Source organism: Podarcis melisellensis (genome assembly GCF_964234715.1).
Source record: "Podarcis melisellensis genome assembly, chromosome: 13".
Taxonomy (NCBI): Eukaryota; Metazoa; Chordata; class Lepidosauria; order Squamata; family Lacertidae; genus Podarcis; species Podarcis melisellensis.
In genome coordinates this window covers 11013878-11035681 of record NC_138545.1, presented here as the reverse complement: position 1 = coordinate 11035681, position 21804 = coordinate 11013878, and the positions used below count along the sequence as shown (strand labels likewise).

Genomic DNA, 21804 nt, shown 5'->3' with positions numbered 1-21804 from the left:
TATCGACAGTGGACTGTGCAATATTTAAAAAACAGCATTTGCAAATCTCCAAATGGGTCCGAACTTCAATGTCTAAAGAGGACAAGGATCTAGAGATCACGCTAAGGGTGGCCAAATTCTGTGCGACTGCCATAAAACTTAGGGAACAAGCTGTTCTACCAAAATTATTAAGGTTTTAAATGACAATTTTAGGTTTTATTTCGCGATCAAGATGTAATACACAGTGGTACCTCGGGTTAAGTACTTAATTTGTTCCGGAAGTCCGTTCTTAACCTGAAACTGTTCTTAACCTGAAGCACCACTTTAGCTAATGGGGCCTCCTCCTGCTGCCGCCACGCTGCCGGAGCATGATTTCTGTTCTCATCCAGAAGCAAAATTCTTAACCCGAGGTACTATTTCTGGGTTAGCGGAGTTTGTAACCTGAAGTGTATGTAACCCGAGGTACCACTGTATATTTTTAACTGCCGCTATATCTGATTGGGATGGCAGGTGGCGCTATATCTGTATATTGGGATGGCAGGTGGCGCTGTGGGTTAAAGCCTCAGCGCCTAGGGCTTGCCGATCGAAAGGTCGGCGGTTCGAATCCCCACGGCCGGGTGCGCTCCCGCTGCTCGGTCCCAGCGCCTGCCAACCTAGCAGTTCGAAAGCACCTCCGGGTGCAAGTAGATAAATAGGGACCGCTTACCAGCGGGAAGGTAAACGGCGTTTCCGTGTGCGGCTCTGGCTCGCCAGATGTAGCTTTGTCACGCTGGCCACGTGACCCGGAAGTGTCTCCGGACAGCGCTGGCCCCTGGCCTCTTAAGTGAGATGGGCGCACAACCCCAGAGTCTGGCAAGACTGGCCCGTACGGGCAGGGGTACCTTTACCTTTATCTGTATTGTCTCAGTTATACCCAATCGCAATTCAATGTATTCCTGTTGTGTTTTATGATTTTCCTGATATTGTAAGTGGGCCGGAACTGGTCTGTGGCCGTAATAATTCACCGGCATTTGCAGGTTCCCTCATGCACCCATAATAGGAGTGGGTGCTAGAACCTTAGTCCTTGTAAATGAAGACGGAGACTCGCCTGCTTTCTTCAGTAATAACAGACTTGGTTCCACATCTCTTGCACACAAAAAACTATTTTAACCTTGTCATTCTAGTTATCAGTCCTTTTGATCCTGACACCAACATTGGGAAGCTGAAAGTGTCCATGGAAGCAGCTTCTGCCCTGAGAGCCATTTACTGGGCAGGCAAAAGGAAGAGCAGTGAGGAATGATAAGCTGAACGGGTGTAGACAAAAGAAACTTAACAGGATTCCATGACCGAAAAGATGCTTTGGGGCGTTTGACACAAAAGACAAGGACGAAGCCAAACAAATAAACTTTCCAAATACTTAAAAAAACATTTTTATTGATCAGTTTTTTTTCGAAAGTCAAAAATACCGAGAGTGCTAACTGCTACGGGATGGAGGGGGTTGGGGAGAAAGGAATTTTGAAAAAGCCTTTCCCTGCCCTCCCATGGGTGGATCACTGACTCCCCCCCTTCCCCACAGGAGAGAAGGGAGGCAGAGGGCAGACAAAGCATTCAACCCCCTACCCCTTGTCCCTAAAACACTTGCTCACTGGAGACCAGACTCTGCAGCCAAGGAAACACATAAATACAGACAGTGCCTGACGCTTTTGTCTTTTTTTAAAAAGAGAAGAGAAACCAAGAACCCTTGTCATTCAGTTGCGTTCCCCTGGTCTCCCACCTGTTCAAAAACTCTTGCCCTCTTCTGTGTCACTGTTCCAAGGTGGGATTCCTCTACCACCCGGGATGGGGGGGGGGTCCCTGCTTCAAAAACATGGAACGCAACCACCCTTGCCCCAGCACAAAATACCACAAAAAGTTGCACAGTTCATTTTGCTGAAGTACATGCTCTGGTTCTGGAGTAGATCTCAGGGCAACCTGCGCCTCCCTGCCCCCAATCCGTCCGAGAACAAAGACACCGAGAGTCGGGGGAGAGATGTAAGCGGGAAATGGAGAGGCCCAAGGGCAGGTGACAGAAAAGGGTAGGTGGGAACAGCAGATCACGGACACCAGATTCCTGAGCCTCTCCCCCCCCCCCCACCTTTCCTCCTCGGCAGAGTTTGCATCCGTGGTTGACGAAACCGCAGGGCCTGGCCTTCTCTCGCAGCTGATTGGTCCGTACAAATGGTCAGAGAGGGAAAAAGAGAGACTCAAGGAACAAAAGCAAAATACTCCCCAGAGAAACAGAAAAAAGGGGTGAGGGGCGCGTGAGGGAAAGAGGGGAGAAGTTTGTGGGGAGGGGCTGGCTGGCCGCCCCTCGTGCCCTAAACGTTGGCTGCTGGATGAGGCCTTGAAAGCCCAAACCCCTTAAGATTGGCGGATGGGAAGGGCTCGCGGTTTACTTCCTCTTCTTCTTGGAGGGGCCCGAGCTTCGGCCGGGGCTGCGACTGTGGGAGCTGCGGTGGTGCCTCGAACTCTGGGACGACGACGACGGGACCTTCCTCTTCCGGCTGATGGTGCGGCTTCGTTCCTCTTCCTCCTCATATCGGCTCTCGCGGTCAGCTGCAGAGAGACGCAAAGGACAGGACTCGGTGGTGGTGGGAAAAGAAGATACCTACATTCCTGTAGTCAACTCATGGCTATTTCTCACGGCTGGGCACATATATTATGAGATACGTGCTGTGCGAGGCTAAGCACTTTTACTAATCTATTGAATCTGTATGCCACCCTTCATCCAAAGATCACAACTTATTAAAAAAAAACCACAAAATGCACAGTAAAACCAACAAACCAATAACCCCCACAACACATTTAAAAGGGCATCGGATGTCAATCAGCCAAAGGCATGGTTAAAGAGGAACGTTTTCACCAGGCACCTAAAGGTATATAGTGATGGTGGCAGGCGAATCTGTCCGGGGAGAACGTTCCACAAATGGGGAGCTGTTGCAAAAAAGGCCTGTTCTTGTGTTGCCATCCTCTGGACCTTTCATGAAGGAGGCGCATGAAGAAAGGCTTCAGGGGATGATCTTGGGGTCAGGGTTGGTTCATATGGAGAGAGGAGGTCCTGAGGTGTTTATAGGTCAAAACCAGCACTGTGAATTGGGCCTGGAAAGTAACTGGTAGCCAGTGCAGTTGGACCGTTAGAGGACTACACCCTTACAGTCCTACTACAACTCCCATCAACCCTGAACATTGTGGCTGTGGGAGTCCAACACATCTAGAGAAGCACTGGCTTCCAATCCTTGATACAGCTCCCCAAAATATGTTTTAGAACTTAAGAAGAGCCTTGCCTATCAGGTCAAAGGCCCATTCCATATGAGCGTCCTGCTGTCGCAGTGATCAAGCAGGTGCTGGCGAGAAGCCTGCATTCAGGTCCTGGGTGCAACAGCAGCCTCCCTTGTGGCAGATTCCCCACAAACTGGGGATATATCCTGCCTTTTTGTTTCTTCCTTTGTGGAACCAAAGGTGGCATACATATTCCTCTCGGGCAGGCAGCCATCCAGACGTTGGCCAGAACCAAGGAAGCAGCCCTCATGCACCTCCAGGTCCTACCCTGGGACCCACTGTTGCTCCTGCGAACAGCCTTAAAAACGATCAAAGCAGTGAGCCCAGAAGCCGCCCGCCTCTGCACCAAGTTGGGCTGAGCAAAGGTTCTCTCACCTTTCCGCGCTTCTTCCTCCAGCTCGTCCCAATCTTTCCCGCTCTCCTCCTCGCTGCCCATGGACTCCTTGGAGTAATCTGCTAAAAGTGGGAGAGGCTCAGAATTAGTTGCCATGCAATTAAGAAGGAAGTGGGGTGACGATGGGGAGCAACCTGCAGTCCCCCAGGTTTTGCCAGGCTCTGTCTTTGATTTCAGGTTCTCCAGCGATAATAGGATGCAAACAGACCAAGTTAGCGTCACTTAGCTCCCACTTAAAGATCAAAAGGACTTTGGGTACCAGGTCACGCATGAGTGTTCGACTAATTTACAGTACAGTAGGATGCCTGTTTGGGACGCAGGTGGCGCTGTGGGTAAAACCTCAGTGCCTAGGACTTGCCGATCACATGGTCGGCGGTTCGAATCCCTGCGGCGGAGTGAGCTCCCGTTGTTCGGTCCCAGCTCCTGCCCACCTAGCAGTTCGAAAGCACCCCCAAGTGCAAGTAGATAAATAGGTACCGCTTTATAGCGGGAAGGTAATGGCGTTTCCGTATGCTGCGCTGGTGCTGGCTTGCCAGAGCAGCTTCGTCACGCTGGCCACGTGACCCGGAAGTGTCTTCGGACAGCGCTGGCTCCCGGCCTCTTAGGCCAGATGAGCACGCAACCCCAGAGTCGGACATGACTGGCCCGTACGGGCAGGGGTACCTTTACCTTTAGGATGTCTGTTTACTCAGATGTAAGACTCACTGGGATCAATGGGATTTGCTCTGTGTACCTGCGGTTAGGTTTGCAGCCTTAGAACAGCCCCGGTTCTATGAGTTTACAAAGACTTTGGGAGTTAGTGTGTGTTGGCATATGTTGCATAAGAGTCAAAGAACAGAGCTACTATTTCAAGACATTTCACAAGGGAAGGACTAAATAGCTCTCCCATGAGATTTCTTAAGCTGGATCTACAGTCGGTGCCCCTGTTTCAGCACATCACTGATCAAAATGTTTTCACACACTACAACACCCCGGGTCAACTTTCTGAGCAGTGATGTGAAACTTTTGTTATGCTACAACACCATGAACGATGCAGGGAAAGGGAGGCAGGCAAGGCAGGGCACAGAGCCCAAGGTTTTAAAAGGAAATGGTGATGCTACTGCTTTTATAAAAACGAAGAAAGCAAAGATGAGTGACTTCCCTTGGAAAGGAAGGATGGCCCACACAATGTGGCTCGGGAGAACTGGGTGTGCAGAAAAGGTTACTGGATATGGGTGCTTGAGCAGAACGTGTTTAAAGAGCAAGAGGAACAGTGAAATGTGCATCCACACACAGGCAGGGAGTCGAAGTGCTGGAAGAAAACAGCCCAGGAACATCCTGAGTACAGGGTACTTCATCCTGAGTACAGGGTACTTGTGTATGTGTGTACTGGGTGTGCTGAAAAACTAAGACCCAAGGGGAAGCGAGGGCCGCTCTCATTGGACCTGTAGCTGGCTGTTTCCCCTCACCAGAGTCCTCTGCCTCAGAAGAATAGTCCTCGTCGCTGTCCTCCTCCTCATCTTCATACTCTTCCTCAGAAGGGTTGAAGGTCTCGTCCTCGATTTCAGATTCTGACTCCCCGGCCTCGGCATCACTTCCCTGCGGGAGAAGGAAGAAGAGTCTTAACTACGTTGCAGGAATCCCAAGAGTTCTAGTCCGCTAACAGAAAGTTTCGGATAGGAATATGAAGTCAAGATTGTTGGTCCAGCCATCTCAGCACAGTCCACCCTGACCGGCTGTGGGTCTCCCAGGTATCAGAGGTGTTTCAGCCCTACCTGAAGATTCCAGGGTTCAAAACAGGGACCTTCCGCCTGCAAAGCAGATGTTCTACCATGGAGCTACGAATCTTCCGCTGCATTAGGGCTGCTTTTGTTTCTTGTGGGGATGCAAAAGTTGGGCTAATGCAGGATTCTTTATCCCGACACCCGTTTCCTGTTGCACCAGCTTCTGAGCAGGAATTTCCAAAAATCCCCAACTCCTGTACAAACCCATTCAGCCTTTTGAGAAAAGGTAACAACCTAACAGCTAAAGATGAGGTCTTGTTCCCTGTTTTCCGGCTGCCCCTGTATGTGCCTGCTCAACCTACCTCTCCTTCGGGCTCGAGGAATGACCAGCCCCCTTGCTCAAAGAAGCCTTCTGGGTCGTCCACAATAGTTTTCATGATTTTGGTCCAGTTAAGGGATTGCACTCCTTCTGTGTACTTAATGTCACAAGAGCTGATGTGGGTGGAGAAGGAGGGAAGAGATGAATGCACAGAGTCAACAGAAAGGTGGGCTCACATCCACCTTTCAAAATAGCACTAACTTGCTCCTGTAGCTACTAACTTGCTTCCAAAACTAGTGGAGTAAATATTCTCCCATAGCTTTTCACTTATGGCAAGTGGGGAGGGGTTGAGGATAGCTGCAGTTCCATTGTGCATTGCTTCAAAGAGGACTCCTGACCCAACTACTTTTGCAGATGTCAAAAATGAACATGTTCTAATCTGCAGCTGCTAGCACTATCTCTTTTGAGCACTTTTTGGGGGCGTGATGAGACAGGAGGGAGCAGAAGGCAATTCCGAGGGGCCTCCCAGCAATAACCTAGCACAGGAATGCTGCCAGAAGGTGATCCAAGAACATTCCCAACCCCAACCCTACCCCCCCGGCCCACTCACTTGAGCCACTCCTTGATGGGGTCGAGTGAAGCCACAGGAATGGCGTTGATCATTGTGACCTTTTTGCTGTAGTCTTTGTAGACGATGACCATGTCGAAGTTCTTCAGGTGGAACTGAACACGCTCAAAATGTATCAGCTCCACCTCATCCAGTGTCACCACAAATGGAGGCTGGAGGCAGAACAGAGAGGAAGTATCAGCTGTCTAAAATCTCCAAATAATTCAGAGTGGCAGAAGTGGGCTGGGGTGAGGCAGCTCAATCCACAACCACCTCAAATTTCTGTTCTTGAACCTCCAGTGCTGTTCTGATCTCGACAGACCGTGATCTCGACAGACCATGAAGAACAGTAAGCAAATATCACTACAGTGGTATCTCTGGATACAAATTTAATTCATTCCGGGGGTTCCGTTCTTACCCTGAAACATTCACACCCAGAGGTGTCTGTTTTGCGCATGCGCGTGCAGCGGAAACCTTTCCGGGTTTGCCGCGTGCGTAGCCTGAAGGATACGTATCCAGAGGTGGGTGCAGCTAGAGGTACCACTGTACTGAGAGCACAAAATAATGTCTGCGTACAAGAGGGATATCCTTGTTGGACTTTTGTTAGTAGGCCAACATACCCTCCAACGAAGACCAATTTTAAGGCTCACGGTTTCTTCATAAGTTTATTACATTTATATATTGCTTCCCACTATGAAAAGCCCCAAAGTGACTTACAACCAAAGTTAAAATGATAAAGGTGTCTAAGCCTGTTTTTAATAAGTCAGAATACAAACACCCAGTCATGGGTACTACGCAAATGCCTGTACAACATAAATGAATAACAACTGAACCTGAAAGCATTTTGATTTCCTAGATCTGTTTCAGTCTCATGCAAGAGAGTCAAAATCATGCCAATTTCTGATAATTAGAGTTTTCATTTTAAAAGGTCTCTGTGGTCGAGAGAAAGCTGAGGATATTCCTCCGCCAGGTGTTCAACTTGTGCTCTCCACAGTCAAACACAAGCTCACACTCACCCACTCAGTGCAATTCACCAGGGCGCTGCTGGTTGGCTGGAGCAGGCAAGTGCTTCTGTAGGGGGCGCCGTTGAATCTGCCGCGACGAATTGGGAATTGGGGGAGAGAGAAGAAGAGTGTGAAGCAGCTAGTACGGGAGAAACAGTCAATTATCTCAATGTCTGCAACCTAAGCCGCCTGTTCAAGTAAGGCCTTGAGTGTCTGTGAAGTCAGAATATAATGAGGGCGTGGAGTTCCTCAAGGACAAAATATGCCCCTAGCAGCTTCTGCTGCACGATTTAGAAGTTAGGAAAATTCACAAATGTGGTGCATTTCCTCCTTGCCACCGCTAGTTCCTACTACTAGCCATAGTGCTTTCCTGGTTCTGTGAGGCAAAAGGTAGGGTGAAAATAGACTATGTATGCATGCACTCTATAGTCCATTTACGTAAGCTGGATATTCCAATGGCACCACAATTCCTGTGTATTTTCTCCTTGTGTAATTTGTCCCCTGATCCCCAGCCATCCCCTCTAATACTCAGAAGAATCCTGGAAGTTCAGCTCAAACTATACGTGCTTTATTGTCCTGCAAAACAGAAGTTGCCCTGTCACAGGGGTCCTTACCCCAGCTCCCGGAAGGGCACCTCAAATTCCAGTTCCTCCTTGGTCAGAGACTCCACCTTCTCAATGAAATTCTTGAATGCCGTTTTCAGCTTGTGTCTCATCTCACGCTCCATCTGTGCCAAACAGGATCAATTGGGATCGGCCACGCAGCCCAGAGTTAGCTCTGCCGGGATCTGATTTCCGCCCCTGCTCCCCCCTTCCCCGGGACAGGGCCACAAGCAGCCCCCTCTCTCACCTGCTCGGCATAGAGGTCGTCGCGGTCGTGCATGTGCTGGTGCTTGCCCAGGTCGGTGGTGATCTCGCCCACCTCCGTATAAAACTGCACATCGGTGTGGCGCTTCTTGCCAAACATGATGGCGTTCTGGGGTGCAGGGGGAGAGAAGGGAGTTAAGCAGGGCCGGCACATTTGTGCGCACTACCAGCAAATAAGCGAAATGCTGTTGCTTGAGCCACATAGGTTTTACACCAATTAAAAGCTAAGGCCAGCATAAGGGATAAGTTTGCATTTCTGGGGCAGTTATTTTTCACACTTTATTATGCTTATACTGACTTGGGGGGGGGATTTTAAAAACCAGAAAATTAAAGAATTGCAGAGTTGAAAGGGACCACAAAGGTCATCTAAGTCCAACCCCTTGCAATGCAGGAGTTTTTTGTCCAACACAGAGCTTGAACCCATGACCGTGAGAGTCTCGTGCTCTACCAACTGAGCTATGTCAGAAGCAGTCGCTCTTCTCTCTTCCTTCTTACACCCCTACCCCAAATAACAAAAGTTTTAATTAGCTATGACTTCATCAAAGCAAGCCACACCTACTACAAGCTTATTTCCAAGCTTCTTTTTACAAGGACACCGGTTTTCTGGAGGAAAGCAATTCTGCAGTTAATCCAAATTCTGGGAGCAAGGAAAGGGTTCCTGCACCTTTGCTTTGAGTAAGACATTGATGGGGGATGTTCCATTGGGGCCATACAACAGCCTAGTATAATAACGCCTCGTAAGTCCTCCTAACTCAAGCTGGATAGCAGGTAAAGGTAAAGGACCCCTGGACGGTTATGTCCAGTCAAAGGCGACTATGGAGTTGCGGCGCTCATCTCGCCTTCAGGCCGAAGGAGCCGGCGTTTGTCCACAGACAGCTTTCTGGGTCATGTGGCCAGCATGACTAAACCACTTCTGGCGCAACGGAACACCGTGAAGGAAACCAGATCGCACGGAAACACTGTTTACCTTCCCGCTGCAGCAGTGCCTATTTATCTACTTGCAGTGGCGTGCTTTCGAACTTATAGGCTGGCATGAGATGGGACAGAGCAACGGGAGCTCACCCCGTTGCGGGGATTCGAACTGCCGACCTTCTGATCGGTGAGCCCAAGAGGCTCTGTGGTTTAGACCACAGCACCACCCGCGTCCCTTTTAAGCTAGATGGCTACCTTGAGGTGAAAGTGTAGCACAATGATCATCTCCCCATCGCAGGGCTGAAACACGGCATGCTTGATGTTGTTGTACAGAATGTCCACTTTGTCCCCACGCACCGAGGTGAAGCGGAAACCTGCAAAGAAGGCGTGTCAGAGAAGGAAGCCACTTGCTCCCAGCTGACGGTTGGGCCGGAGTTGCTGGCACGGTGGGTGCTAATTACCGCCCGCCCACCCCCAGCACAAGAGGATGAGAAAGAAGCCGATGGGTAGAGCTGGAATGAACCTAGGTATGGGATCGTTTGTGAGAGTTTGGCCAAAATCCCTTACGAAAGAGGTCCTCTCAATGAACTCCTCCTGGCCTCAAGGGTATGAACACTTGTCTGCCTCCAAAAGGCAGTTCTAGGCATCCCACAGACTTCTGTACCATTTACGTGGGCCTCCAGAGACCCCTGCATCCTTTTCTGGGCGATGTTGGGGCGGATGTAAAGGTCCTTCAGCTTGGGATTGCTGCGGTTTAGGTTGATCACTAGAGAGTCTTGCTTGACAATTCCCTGGGGAAACAGAAAACAAACAGCCATGTCAGGGTGGAATTCCCACAGAGCTCCACCAACTCCACCCTCGCCCTCCCCAAGAGCCATCTCCCCAACCCAAGGGGTACTTTCCATCACTGCAGTTTCTCAACAATTCTTCGGAAAGGTGTGCAAGGAAGCTCCTCTGTGCCTCACCTCCTTCTCCTTCTCCTCAGCCTCACGGGTTTTGTAGCGCTTCTGAACCTCCTTGATGATGCGGAAGGCGTTCTGGAGGTTGAGAGCTGGCACCATCTGCTCCCCAGGTGTTTTTATATTGGATGCCCGATATGTTCTGGGAGGGGGAAGAAAAGCAGAGTTGTGTGGCTACAACACGCAGGCCCAGTTCCTTTTGGATAGAGGGGGAGCTCCGAGAAGACTCACCCAGAACCTGCTACTGGAAGGGCAGAAAGAACGATGGGACTGAAAAATACAAAACTCTACTGAGGCCTTTTAGAAGCGGCTTAGGAGGCAGCCTTATACAGCATCAGACCACAGGCCCACCTGGCTCACTGACAAGCAGCCGTTTCAGACCCTGCCTAGATATACCAGCATCGAGCCTGGAACCCTGTGTAGGCAAATCAGGCGCTCTGACAGCTGAAATGCAGCATGCTCATCAGGCAAAGCTAAAGGAAAAGGAAGGTCATTGACCTCCATTGCATGAATGGGATGAGCCACTGGGCATGCTCTCCAGACCCACAGCGATAAATCTGCAGAGCAAGACGTACAGACACCAAATCTCAAGCCCCGCAAAAATGCAAGAGGTGTGGGGCTCGCAGGGGAATGAGGCTTCTTGACTAGACCCTGCGCTTGGTGCAGACTATGCAAGAACGACTCACATTTCTTTCACAAAGGTGGCTTCCGGGTTGGGGAAGATGTTGCCTTCGTTGCGACCCAAAGCACTGCCCGGGCAGTAGAAGTTGATTCTCAGGTAGGTGTAGTCGCCCTCCACTGACATACTGATGTTCTGTAAGGCAGGGGAGAGGATTTAATGGTTTATTGATTTGAGAATCACCTTTCACATATATATATATACCCTCACCATGCAAAGCCCACTCCTGTCCCTGCCCCAAGCACCTTTTCTACACACAAATCAGAGTTGCGACGACAACTTTGCGAAGAAGAGTGCCAGTGCATTTTCTTTGGGGAAGGTTCTGTTGGCTGCTAATCCCCATTTCAAAGCCATTTCGTCACCCAACTCAACTGCTGAGCTGGCGACCGGCATTTATCCCAAGACGCAGCAGGCATCGAGGCCCCCAGTTGCTGCAGCTGCCGTACCTTGATGGTGGCAATGTGGAAAGGGGTGGCGATGCCGAAGACAGGCATGATGACCGTCTCATACTTCTTGTCAATGTAGATCTTCATCTCCCGGATGTGAGGCTCCTTTGGCATCAGAGATGGGTTTTTGTAGGAGACGTTCGACTTACGAGCCCTGCAAGGGACCAGAAAGGTGAAGAAACCTGACCCAAGCAGCTTCTAGGCAGCTATTCCTGACCTTGCCAGAAGGTAGCCACTTTACAAGCAACGGAAGACCGCATCGCTTCTACTCACTTCTGGATCTGCTGCTCCCCCTTTTGTTCCGTCAGCCTCCTCCGGGCTTCTTCGTTTAGCTGGGCAGCCAACTCCTTCTGGTGCGCCCGGCGCTTCTCCTCAGCTGTCAGTTCATTCTGGACCGGAGGAAGGAAGACGGCAAGTCTATTATTTGCCCACATACCATTTGCCAGACACGCCCTTCTTCAAGCTGAACACAGGCAGCTTCCCTCCTTGAGGCACCCTGAAGACCTTTTCTCAGCCCTTGAATACTTAACCCCACCCCCCACCCATCCACTCAAGCCTTCTATACCCGAGTTCTTTCTGGCAGCAGAGCTGCCCTGGAACCACGGCCAAGCAGTATTCCCTCCGTATCGTCTTCTTCCTCCTCCTCCTCTTCATCCTCTTTCTAGAATAAAAAAGCAGAACTTAGAAACTACACTCACATAAACACATACACTTGTTTTGCCTTCCTCAAGCTAGGCTTTCGTTCCCAAACTTATTCCACAATATCCTTGTTCATAAATTTCCTTCAAAATGTTTTAATTAGCAGTTGAAAACAAGAAGAAATTACAACACTGGGCGCCTCTTTTTGTTCTAAATTGCCTGAATGTTATTTTCATGCTCAAAACAGAACCACGTCCTCAACAATGAGGGTTAGAAGCTTAAGAGAACTTATCAGGATTTCAAAATACCAATAGGTAACAACTCTGCTCCTGCTCTCACAAGTTTTTCAAAACTACCATGCTTTTTCCTGAGCAAACCACATGTCAAGTGCCTAAGACTTGCCCCAGGACTTACCTTGAGCAAAATACTGACATTCTTGACCTTCTTCTTGACAGAAGTCAGGAGAGTAGCTGGACCATCCTGGAGGAGGAAAAATAACAGTATAATCACAGACGATGTGAGCATAGAGCTCCCCACCATCCTGGATGTTTAGGTGAGGGAGGTGTACTCAGGGGCTTAGAATCTAAATATTGGTCACCTGCAGATGGGGCGCAGAGTGCAAGGAGAAACAGAGCAAGTCAGCTGGAACTCTGGGAATGAACAGGGGGCAAATGAGACGGGATGTCCCAAGCTATGTATGTCTGGCAGGACTCCATGGACTCTTTGTTTGTAGCTGAGGAAGGTGTGACCAGCCCCTATGCAACTTCCTTTCTCAGCTAAGCAAGAGTGCAGGGAACTAGGAAAGAGCAAAGTCTGGGAGAAGAATGAACGGAAAGGGGGTTGGGTGGGGTTGCTGATAATGCTCTCACAGTGCAGGCCTACTGAGAGCATTGAAGAGACAATGGCTTCTTTTCAAAGGCAGAAACAGAACTGAATATAGGAGGTGTCTTCTCCCTGGATGAGACGTCACACTTTCTGAAGGTCTTGCTCCCTCTTGTCCACTGTGGTCTCTCCACCATGACTCACATTCTTCCCACTTCCCCATCCTTCTTCGTGCCCCTCGTACCTCTTCCACCAGCACCGTGTCCCCGATGAACAATGCGTACGTTTTCTCCTCCGGCTTCTTTCCTTCTTTGTTGGTGAGGTCTGAGAACCCTACGTTGAGGCTGAAAACCATTCCTGCATCAGACAGAACACAGCTTCAGAGGAGAGCGAGCCTCCGCAAATCTTTTCACGAGCAGAACTGAACTACTCACTTCCAAAACGTAAATGAACTCTGGACGGTATAGATACGAATGAGCTAATTAAGCAGGACATCCTTGCCGCTGTGTTCCTGCTCTACAATCCTTTCTTTTTAAGTCGGGAGGAGGGACGTTCTCACCTTTTTTGAGCCGATACTGGTTTTTGCTATTGATCACGAGCGAACTCTCTCTGAACTCGATGCCCATGGCAAACCTGGGAAAGAAGAGCAGGGAAAACACTGAACCCTCCAACCAAACCACTCATGAGCCTGTAAACTGGCAGGAAGGATGCCTCTGTTCCAACAGAGAGCCTTTTTTTACCCCAAGTTCTTGGTGATTTTGCTCAAGAGCTCTGGCTTTTGCTTCTTCACCATATCCATGACAGCAGCATAGACCTCACACAGCTTTACACCTAGGATAAGCAGAGAGGGAGGAGGAAGTTAAGGAGGGAAAGAACAAGCTGGGTCCTACTTGAAAAATAAATGCTTCAACAGGTTTTGCCCCCTGCCCTGCCCCAGCCTACTTCAACCATCACTCACACCCAAACAGTAAAAAGGTAAAGGACCCCTGGATGGTTAAGTCTAGTCAAAGGCAACTATGGGGTTGTGGCGCTCATCTCGCTTTCAGGCCGAGGGAGCCAGCGTTTGTCCACAGACAGCTTTTGATTCATGTGGCCAGCATGACTAAACCGCTTCTGGCACAATGGAACACAGTGATGGAAACCAGAGCACATGGAAACACCGTTTACTTTTACCTTCCCGCTGCAGCGGTACCTGTTTATCTACTTGCACTGACATGTTTTCAAACTGACATGCACAAGCTGGGACAGAGCAACAGGAGCTCACTCCTTCTCGGGGATTCGAACCACCGACCTTCTTATTGGCAAGCCCAAGAGGCTCAGTGGTTTAGACCACAGTGCCACCCGCATCCCTTCACTCCCAAGCACCCCATTTCTGCCACTCACCATGCCGCAGTTCTTTGAGCATCTCCTCCTGCAACTGCAGCAGGAAGGTGTAGTTGTCCTGGGTGTCCTGGGGCGGGTCAACCATGAGCGTGCGTACCAGGTTGGAGCAGTAGGATTTGTAGCGGATGCCCATGGCACAAGTGACGGTACCAAAATGCATGTAGCCCTTCTCACTGGGGACAAAGAGCAGATAGCTATGTGGAGAGGCCAACTGGCAAGCCACACACAGGCAGCTTCAAACACAAACAATTGGCACTCCCATGCAGAACTTTTGCCTCCAACAAATCTCATCCTTTATTTAATTAGGAAAAAAGATCCACATATGCTGCTCTGAGCTTCCTGGAGGATGATGGGATAAAAATGTACTGAAAGAGATATAGAGTGGCAAACTGGAATCTATTAAGTTTCAGCATTCTCTACTGTCCTGTTTCCTAATATATAGTATCATAAAAATGCCAAAGGAAAGGAGGCTGCATGACCAGAGGTTTTAGGATACAATCCTAAGTAAGATGCATTTGAATGGAATACAATAAAATCAAACCATTGCTAACCAACTAAGAGTGCCCGCTCATTCAGGAAGTGCATGAATTACAAAACGGGAAACATTTTTCCTTGGCGATCTGAAAACAGTTTGCACTACCCCCATGGAGATTTGCCTACCTGACAACGCTAAACTTGAGGTTGTAATTTCCTCCACTCTGGATAATGGGAGGGTAGCACATTTCCACAGTGGAGGGATCAGCTCCGGACAGGTATTTTTTCTCCTCGATGGCCTTCTCTACAGACTCTGCCAACTTGCTGTGCCGCACTTTCTGCCGGAGGACAGAGAGGATTCAGAGGTCAGTAGAGACTTGAGGATTTGGGGGGGGTAGGGGCTCAAGTGCCTAAAGGAGAATTATAATCCCAGAGGGTTGACACACATACACAGCCATCACAAGACCAACACTCCAGATTTCCCAATTCTTTTGCTGAAGAGGGGCATGTGCCTAGGGCACTACAGCAATGTGGTTTCTCTAGTGGATTTCTCTTCTCTGACTCTTAAAGATGTATTTCCACTGACCATTAAGACAAAAAGAGAGCATCCATACACAGCCTGTATACCTCAACCCTCTCTCTTCTCCCAAGGCAGCATGGGTATCCTAGCAATGAGTCCCATCTTAAATGGACCAGGAGAGACAGGGAGAATGTGCTGGTATGCAGTAGGAGGAAGCAGCAAATAGGCCTGGCAGCCAGAGGCTAAACTGCTTGTGAAAACCCACTGATCCAAGAGAGAAGATGGGCCAAAGTCAGAGGTGGTGGCCCTGTGGCCCTTCAGTCGTTATTGGACTACACCTCCCATCACCCTGACCATGCTGGGTGGAATTGATGCGAACTGAGGAGTTCAGAACCTCTGGATTCCCAACAGGTTTCTCATCCCCAGCCTAGGTAAAATAGCCCACCTGCCCCACTTTACTCAGGGCCTATATGTAATGCCAGCCTAGAGAGCATTATCCTTATATCCAAGCTAAGATTTCAAACTCACGGCCAGGCTCCTTCCTCACCTCATCAGCATCTACTATCTCCATGACACGCTCCTTCAAGAACTTGGTGAAGACCTCTGAAGTGATGGCGGCTGCTTTGCGCATCAGGGCGAGCTCCCCGTCCTCTTTGACGGCAATCGTGTAGGCCACCACCGCACTGATGTCCACCTGCACCAGGGTCAGAGGAGGATCAGCAAGAGCAGCATTCAACCCACCTTCCTAAACCCACACACCGGAGCTGGTGCTCCCCACCTTCTCAAAGCCTTCCTTGCTGAGAGCATCATTCCAGCTGTTCATGAAGTCCCCAGGGAACTTGTCCTTGCTAAAGATCCCAATGCGTTTGCCATTCTTGCTGCCCTTTAGGGCTTCTATCATCTTGTCAAAGTTCCCCTTGTTGCTTTCATTCTGGAGTCGGGAGAACAAAGAGGAAACAGGGTGGAGTGTTAGCAGTTTCTAGACGTTTCAGCCCCAAAGCTCTCTCCTTCCATATTACCTGCAACTCTGGACAGGGCTAAACATAGGCCCACTCACCTTCTCCCGCACAAGCAATGTGATAGCCGGCACCCCGTTGGTGCTTTCGTTGCTCTTGCTGTTTGCAATCTGCTTGAGAAACTCCACTTTCTTCTTGCTGGCCATGAAGAGGATCTTGTCCTCGCAGAAAACCATGATCGTGTCGGTGAGTTCGTAGCCAAACAGCCATGTCTGCAAGGGAAAGGGGATTCCAAGAGGAGCAAAGATACTCTTTTCTTTTCTGCCTAATAATTACGTCCCTTTGAGGCAGGAGCACGCCTCACCCCCGCTCACCTGCAAGGCAGTGGACTTGGCATAGACAATCTCTTCATCTACTCCAACTGAGACCACAATAGCATCAATGGTGGCATATTCATCTTCTCCTTTCTGCAAGAGAACAAAGCCTCATATAGTGCTATGCATACAAATTTGTATCAAACCCAGCCCAAGTGAATTTCGCCTCTCAGCTGTTGTCACATGAGAAGGATCTGATCTCCTCCCAACAACAGTACTAGATTACAATTCCTAAGAAGAAACAAGAAAGAAAAATGGGAAACAGCTGACCATTGTCTTCTGACAATGGAGCAGTTTCCAGCTTTAGCACCTTGTTATTTCCCTAGATCCTTCCCCCAACAGTCACCAAACACCATTACTTCTTCGGCACAGCCTTTTCTACCCCCACAGCTACTCTGGGAAAAATGTCACCAGTAATTCTGCTTTTGTCATTTCATTATGTATGTGAATCTCTTAAAGCAGCTACACCAAATAAAGCGCATGCCTTATCACAGTAGAACACTTCCTGAAGGACTACTGCCTGAACTCGGAGAATGGGACCTGCAACAAAGCATTGTAGTATTCAGTGCTGTCATTCAGGATTCCAGCCCTCCTCCTATCCCAGCCCCCACTTTGTCCCTCCTCCTATCCCAGCCCCCACTTTGTCCCTCCTCCTATCCCAGCCCCCACTTTTCATACTTCTGAAAACCATTAGGGCTGCCCAAGCCAGCACAAACCTCAGACATGTGTGTGGGTAGTTCTTTTTGGCCACATAAGCAAGAGCATGCACATCAGAAATGGGAGAACCAATGATAACTATATATTGAATACAACATTGCACACAATGTTCCCCAACCTGTTGCTCTCCAGATGCTTAAGACAGCAACTCCAATCACCCTCAGTCATCATGCTCAATGGTCAAGGATAATGGGAGCCTAACCTCCAAACATCTGGAGGGAACCAGGCTGAGGAGGGTTGTTATAAGGGGTAACACCATTTTCCTGTTTGGGTCCTGAATGTGCTTCTGGGAAAGGTAAAGAAATGCACCATGAACCAAATTTCCTTGTCCAAAAGGAAAGCTTTCAACAGCTAGACACGCTGTCTCAAAAAGACACAGAGTATTATCAAACGTGGGAGAAATCCCACTACCAAGATAGGACACAGCATCCAGGAGGGAGGTGAAGACAGGAAGTGAATGGAGAAGCTTGCTACTAGTATTTTTGGGATCAACATCCCTGGGAACAATCTGCAATCTAAAGCTGGAATGTCCAAGTACTCCCAGCTCATAAAAGAATTCCACATCAACAGGCAAGCAGGAATAGTGCTCTATGTCAAGACTTTCTCCCTTAAGCTGGAAAGATTCCATCACTCTCTGTAATTTGGCATCATACCAAATTTGGCTAGTCCAACAAACTACGCTTAAGAGCTACATATAAAGAATTTTGTACAGCTGAAAGCCACGTCCACTGTTTGATCTGCTGCTTATTGCCTTTCCTCCAAATGTTCCTGCTTTCTCCCTAAATGTATCCTATGATTATTCACTAACCCCTGCCTTGGCCCCAGTATTGATTACTGCTACCAACTTTTCTGAGTTGCCCCAACAGCAGGTTGGGAGGGCAATCTTATATTTTGCTGCCTCTTTCTATAACAGCCCCAGCACCATACTATTGTTACATTTGATATTATGCTATTGTTTTATTATTCCTGTTACTATGAAATTGTTCTTGTGATGGTTGATCTTGATGCGTATTGCTGTTCTCCTTGCTAAGCTACCTTGGGCACAATTTTTGGGAAAGACAGCATACAAATAGTGATAATCATACTAGGAAATCTGGCTCATTAGTCAGTTTTGGCTACCTGTGTCCTACATAATAACTTGCAAAGTGTTTCTCCTGTGAAGCATCCAATCGCTGTGATTGGGTTTCACCTGCTACACAGGCAATTTCTCCAAAACAGCCTAGAAGTGCTCTTCCGGGGGACTCTATAAATTGACCCACATGGATGCGTTTGGCATTTCTATGTCCTGGAAGCAACGAATCCTACTTTTCATTTTAGTAAGGTGAGAGTGGTAAAATAACAGGAACTGGGGGATAGGAAGAAATTCAACACTGTTGTCTTTGCAAGTTCTGCGTCCAAATGCAGCATCTCCACCCTGGTCACTCTTGCATTTTTGCCCAGAACAGCTGCAAGAGATTCTCCAACACTAGCTTGGTATCTTCTGCCAGTGTTACAAAAACGATTTGCAAGTTACATGCTAGTCACATGGAGCTAGATAGAAAATACGCACATTGCTACCTCCTGCAACTAATGTATTTTCAATGGAGTCGCTTAATGCTGATTAGCAGCCCATTAACATGCACTGCCCAACCACACTCACAATCAGGATAGCAGAAGGTGATGAGCAAAACAACAGCTGCAATCTGCACAGTCATATACTAGGACACAATCACATGGTGAGTTAACAGGCAACACAGCAATACAATGGCATATTGGAAAAGTAGCAAAACGTGTAGAGTAAGCCCTCACATTACACACATGCACAGGGGGGTAGTTATGATCAGGAAATGCCGCCTAAAGCCAAAATTGCACATAGTCAATATATATTTGGTGCAATGACAGATGGGATTGCCAGTTTTTTCTCCCTTTGGACAGCTGCCCCCTTTCTAACTTTTTTTTTATTTGGTTTGCCAAGCACGTAAATCTGAGGAAGATCATTGCACATTCAACTAAAGCCATACATTGGGATGGGCAAGCGGCAACCCTTCAGACGCTGTTGGACAACAACTGTCATCATCCTTGATGGTTGGCCATACTAGTTGAGGCTGATCTAGGAACCAACATTTGGATGGCTACAAGTTTCCATTCCTCCTGCTATACAGGATTATCAGTTACAATGGAAGCTGCTTTTACAATGCAGAGCAAGAAATCTTACATTATGTACAAGTAAACTGGATATAGATAATTACTGGACATTACAGAGAGGGGAGACTGCAAAAGAAATGCAAAAATGTGACAACAGAGCAGAAGGAAGTGGAATTTTTTTAAAAAACAGGTTTATGGCAACAGTGAGAGGATTATTATTAAGATACCTAGTATCTCTAGGCAAATCACTCCCTCAGTTAAAGACAGCAACCACATTTGGACAAAAGCAACATTTCTGAGCACCGTGCTATTGTAAGGGGACCAGAAATAGTTGAAAGGGAAGCCAAAATTAATTAATTAATTATAATGCACCCCCCACACACATTTTCAACTGTTCAACTAAACATTTTATATGTATTACGTTATTTATATCACTACAAGCACCTTGCAAGGGAGATCATTGTTATTACCTGCCCCCCTACTTAGTCTCAGGACACTAAGAGAGAAAGTGGCTTCTTAAAGCAAACCCTACGGAGAGTTCAGAGCAGAAGCACAGTGTTACAACACCTGTACTGCCCTCAACCTAATTTTTTTTTTTTTAATGCTTACATTCACTATCCCTGACCAAACCGGGGGTGGGAGGGGAGCCACTCGTGAGAGAATATTAAAGAGAAATGGCATTTGACAAACCGTAGAAGGGAAAGGAGGGAGATGCCAAGGAAGTGGGGCTAGGAAGGAAACGGAAATGCAAATATGTATTTTTAAGCTTTTTCTCGCTCCCCGCCCCCTTTCTTTACCGGGCACATTGGAACTTTTGCAAAGGTGCGATACCGGCGCCTTTATTTATTTATTTAGCTTAAAAGCGCGTGCAAGATAGGAATCCATCCCTCCTGCTTCCTTGGCGTCCATGGGGCACAAGGGGAGGGTCCGGTCCCCCTTCCATCCCCCCCACACCCCACCCGAGGTATGTGGTGGGGGGGAGGAGGGGGTCCCTCAGTCGGCCCAGCCTCCCGCCCCCCTCGCTCTCTCCCGCCGCCCCACCCCCGCCGCCCTCACCTGCCAGTTGCTGTAGAGGCGCTTGACGCGGCGGTAGTAGGCCTCGCGGTCCAGACTCAGCGCCATGGAAGCGGCTCCTCCGCGCCCTCCGCAAGCCCCGCCTCCTCGCACGCTCGCGCCCCGCCGCCACGACCTCCCCGACCCCGGAAGTGAATGCTTCCCTCGGCCAACCCCCGCGGACCCTTCCCTCCCGCGGACCTTTGACCCACGACGCAACTTCCTGTTGTTGCTTATTTATCGTCTCGTTTACTGTTATTATTTATTTATGTTTATTGTTTATTTTATTAAAAAACAACAACAGAGGACGTCGTAAATAAAACCTGTGTGCTCATATCTAAATATGAGCAATATTGGTTTTACGCCTAATAATATAGTTTTGTGGTTTTTTTTAAAAAAAAATTAAATAAATTATATCTATAAACTGTGTAACAGCAGCAACGTTGACCTAATTGCTCCGTCACAGGGTTTCCTCCCCGCTCCTCCCCCACACACTTTAAAGTGGGGCAGACGCGCATGCGCCTCGCTTCAGCCCCGCCCCCCACCCAACGTCGCGCGCCTGCCTCAAAGAAGCGCGCGAGCCTTTACGGCGTCACGTGAGCAGGGCCCGCCTGCCTCGACTCAGGGAGCTCTGGCTGCGTTCTTCGCAGATTTCGCGCCCTCCGGCGCCAACCGGGCACGTGACCAAGGGAGCTGCTCGCTCCCTCCCTCCGCCCCTCCCTCCCCGCGGCGGTCGCGTGAGCCTTTCCCGCGCCCCGCCTACGTTGCTCCTCTCGATCCCTTAGAGATAAGATGATAAAGTGACACATCTGCTTGAACTTCCGAGGTCGATATGACTTCCCCCAACCTTCCTTGCTATCTACAGATAGCAATGAATTGTTTTAGGATTTTGCTGTAGCTATGATTGGGACAGAAGCAACTTCCCTATTCAATCCCTCCACCCAAAACAAACAAACGCCAAAAGGCGGAAGCCAAGACGAGCTCCTACTCTTCCATAACTTGGGTCTTCCCCCACACCCAGTATGATCCATTCATTATATTTTAAATAACAGTTTATAAATTCCAGCAAGTTTCCCTACAAGCCGATGAAGCTGAAGGTTTCTCAAAAGCGACCGAATGCTGGACTTGGGGTCCTGTAGAGAAGCCGCTGCTAAAACTTAATTTTGCTGCAATCTTATGGGGTGTCACAACGGGTGACCTTTTGGCTAGAATAACCTGTGTGCATGCACACGAAAGCGCATACCAAGAACTAACTTAGTTGGTCTTTAAGGTGCTACTGGAAGGATTTTTTTTTCTGTAATATTAAATTTTAAAAGTGGACTGCACTGCAGGGTCCGTCGCCCGCCACTCTTTTGCAAGCCGAGAGGTAGGTAAGGCAAGAGCTATGCGGGCCATGGGTCTGACTTAGTATAAGTTCTGGGCTTCTTGGGTCCCGCAACTAAGACTACGGCGAAATTCGGAATTTGTCCACTGATTCCTGTAAGCGGCTACCATTTCCTCTCGCGGGGTGCTGCTTAAAAATGGCTTCTCTCATGTGAACCCGGAAGTTCCATATCCAGACAGCGAGATGGCTTGCT

General features: G+C 48.8%; 2 protein-coding genes across 3 annotated transcripts in view; one reads left to right on the top strand and one right to left on the bottom strand.

The window, feature by feature from the left end:
- RPGRIP1 (RPGR interacting protein 1) overlaps nucleotides 1-2194 on the top strand; it is a 44165-nt gene extending 41971 nt beyond the window's left edge. Inside the window, exon 26 of the mRNA XM_081885223.1 lies at nucleotides 1143-2194. Coding sequence (XP_081741349.1) covers nucleotides 1143-1258 — 116 coding nt within the window. The 3' untranslated portion in view covers nucleotides 1259-2194. The remainder of the gene's footprint in view (nucleotides 1-1142) is intronic.
- On the bottom strand, nucleotides 1373-20351 carry SUPT16H (SPT16 homolog, facilitates chromatin remodeling subunit). Of its 2 annotated transcripts, none has more exons than XM_081885224.1 (26): nucleotides 20231-20351; nucleotides 16334-16426; nucleotides 16061-16231; nucleotides 15782-15934; nucleotides 15551-15697; nucleotides 14670-14821; nucleotides 14010-14182; nucleotides 13367-13457; nucleotides 13186-13259; nucleotides 12871-12983; nucleotides 12219-12284; nucleotides 11731-11826; nucleotides 11439-11554; nucleotides 11166-11319; nucleotides 10727-10854; nucleotides 10047-10182; nucleotides 9746-9872; nucleotides 9337-9455; nucleotides 8153-8278; nucleotides 7918-8030; nucleotides 7316-7391; nucleotides 6303-6472; nucleotides 5736-5865; nucleotides 5119-5248; nucleotides 3652-3732; nucleotides 1373-2553 (listed from the first exon to the last, which is right to left on the bottom strand). In XM_081885224.1, exons 1-26 carry the CDS (start codon nucleotides 20294-20296, stop codon nucleotides 2390-2392), a joined length of 3165 nt encoding a protein of 1054 aa, XP_081741350.1. In that variant the 5' UTR covers nucleotides 20297-20351; the 3' UTR covers nucleotides 1373-2389. The 2 variants fall into 2 exon arrangements, with proteins under 2 accessions (XP_081741350.1, XP_081741351.1); XM_081885225.1 differs by having other exon boundaries at nucleotides 3652-3729.
- Between the last annotated feature and the right edge of the window lie 1453 nt (nucleotides 20352-21804).

Coding starts and splice junctions, on each gene's coding strand:
- SUPT16H (XM_081885224.1), bottom strand. CDS start 20,296: ATGGCGCTGAGTCTGGACCGCGAGGCCTACTACCGCCGCGTCAAGCGC. Junction 11,320..11,438: donor GGGGAGCAGCAGATCCAGAA/GTGAGTAGAAGC, acceptor GGTCCCTTGCAG/GGCTCGTAAGTCGAACGTCT. Junction 10,855..11,165: donor TCCACATTGCCACCATCAAG/GTACGGCAGCTG, acceptor CCTGCCTTACAG/AACATCAGTATGTCAGTGGA.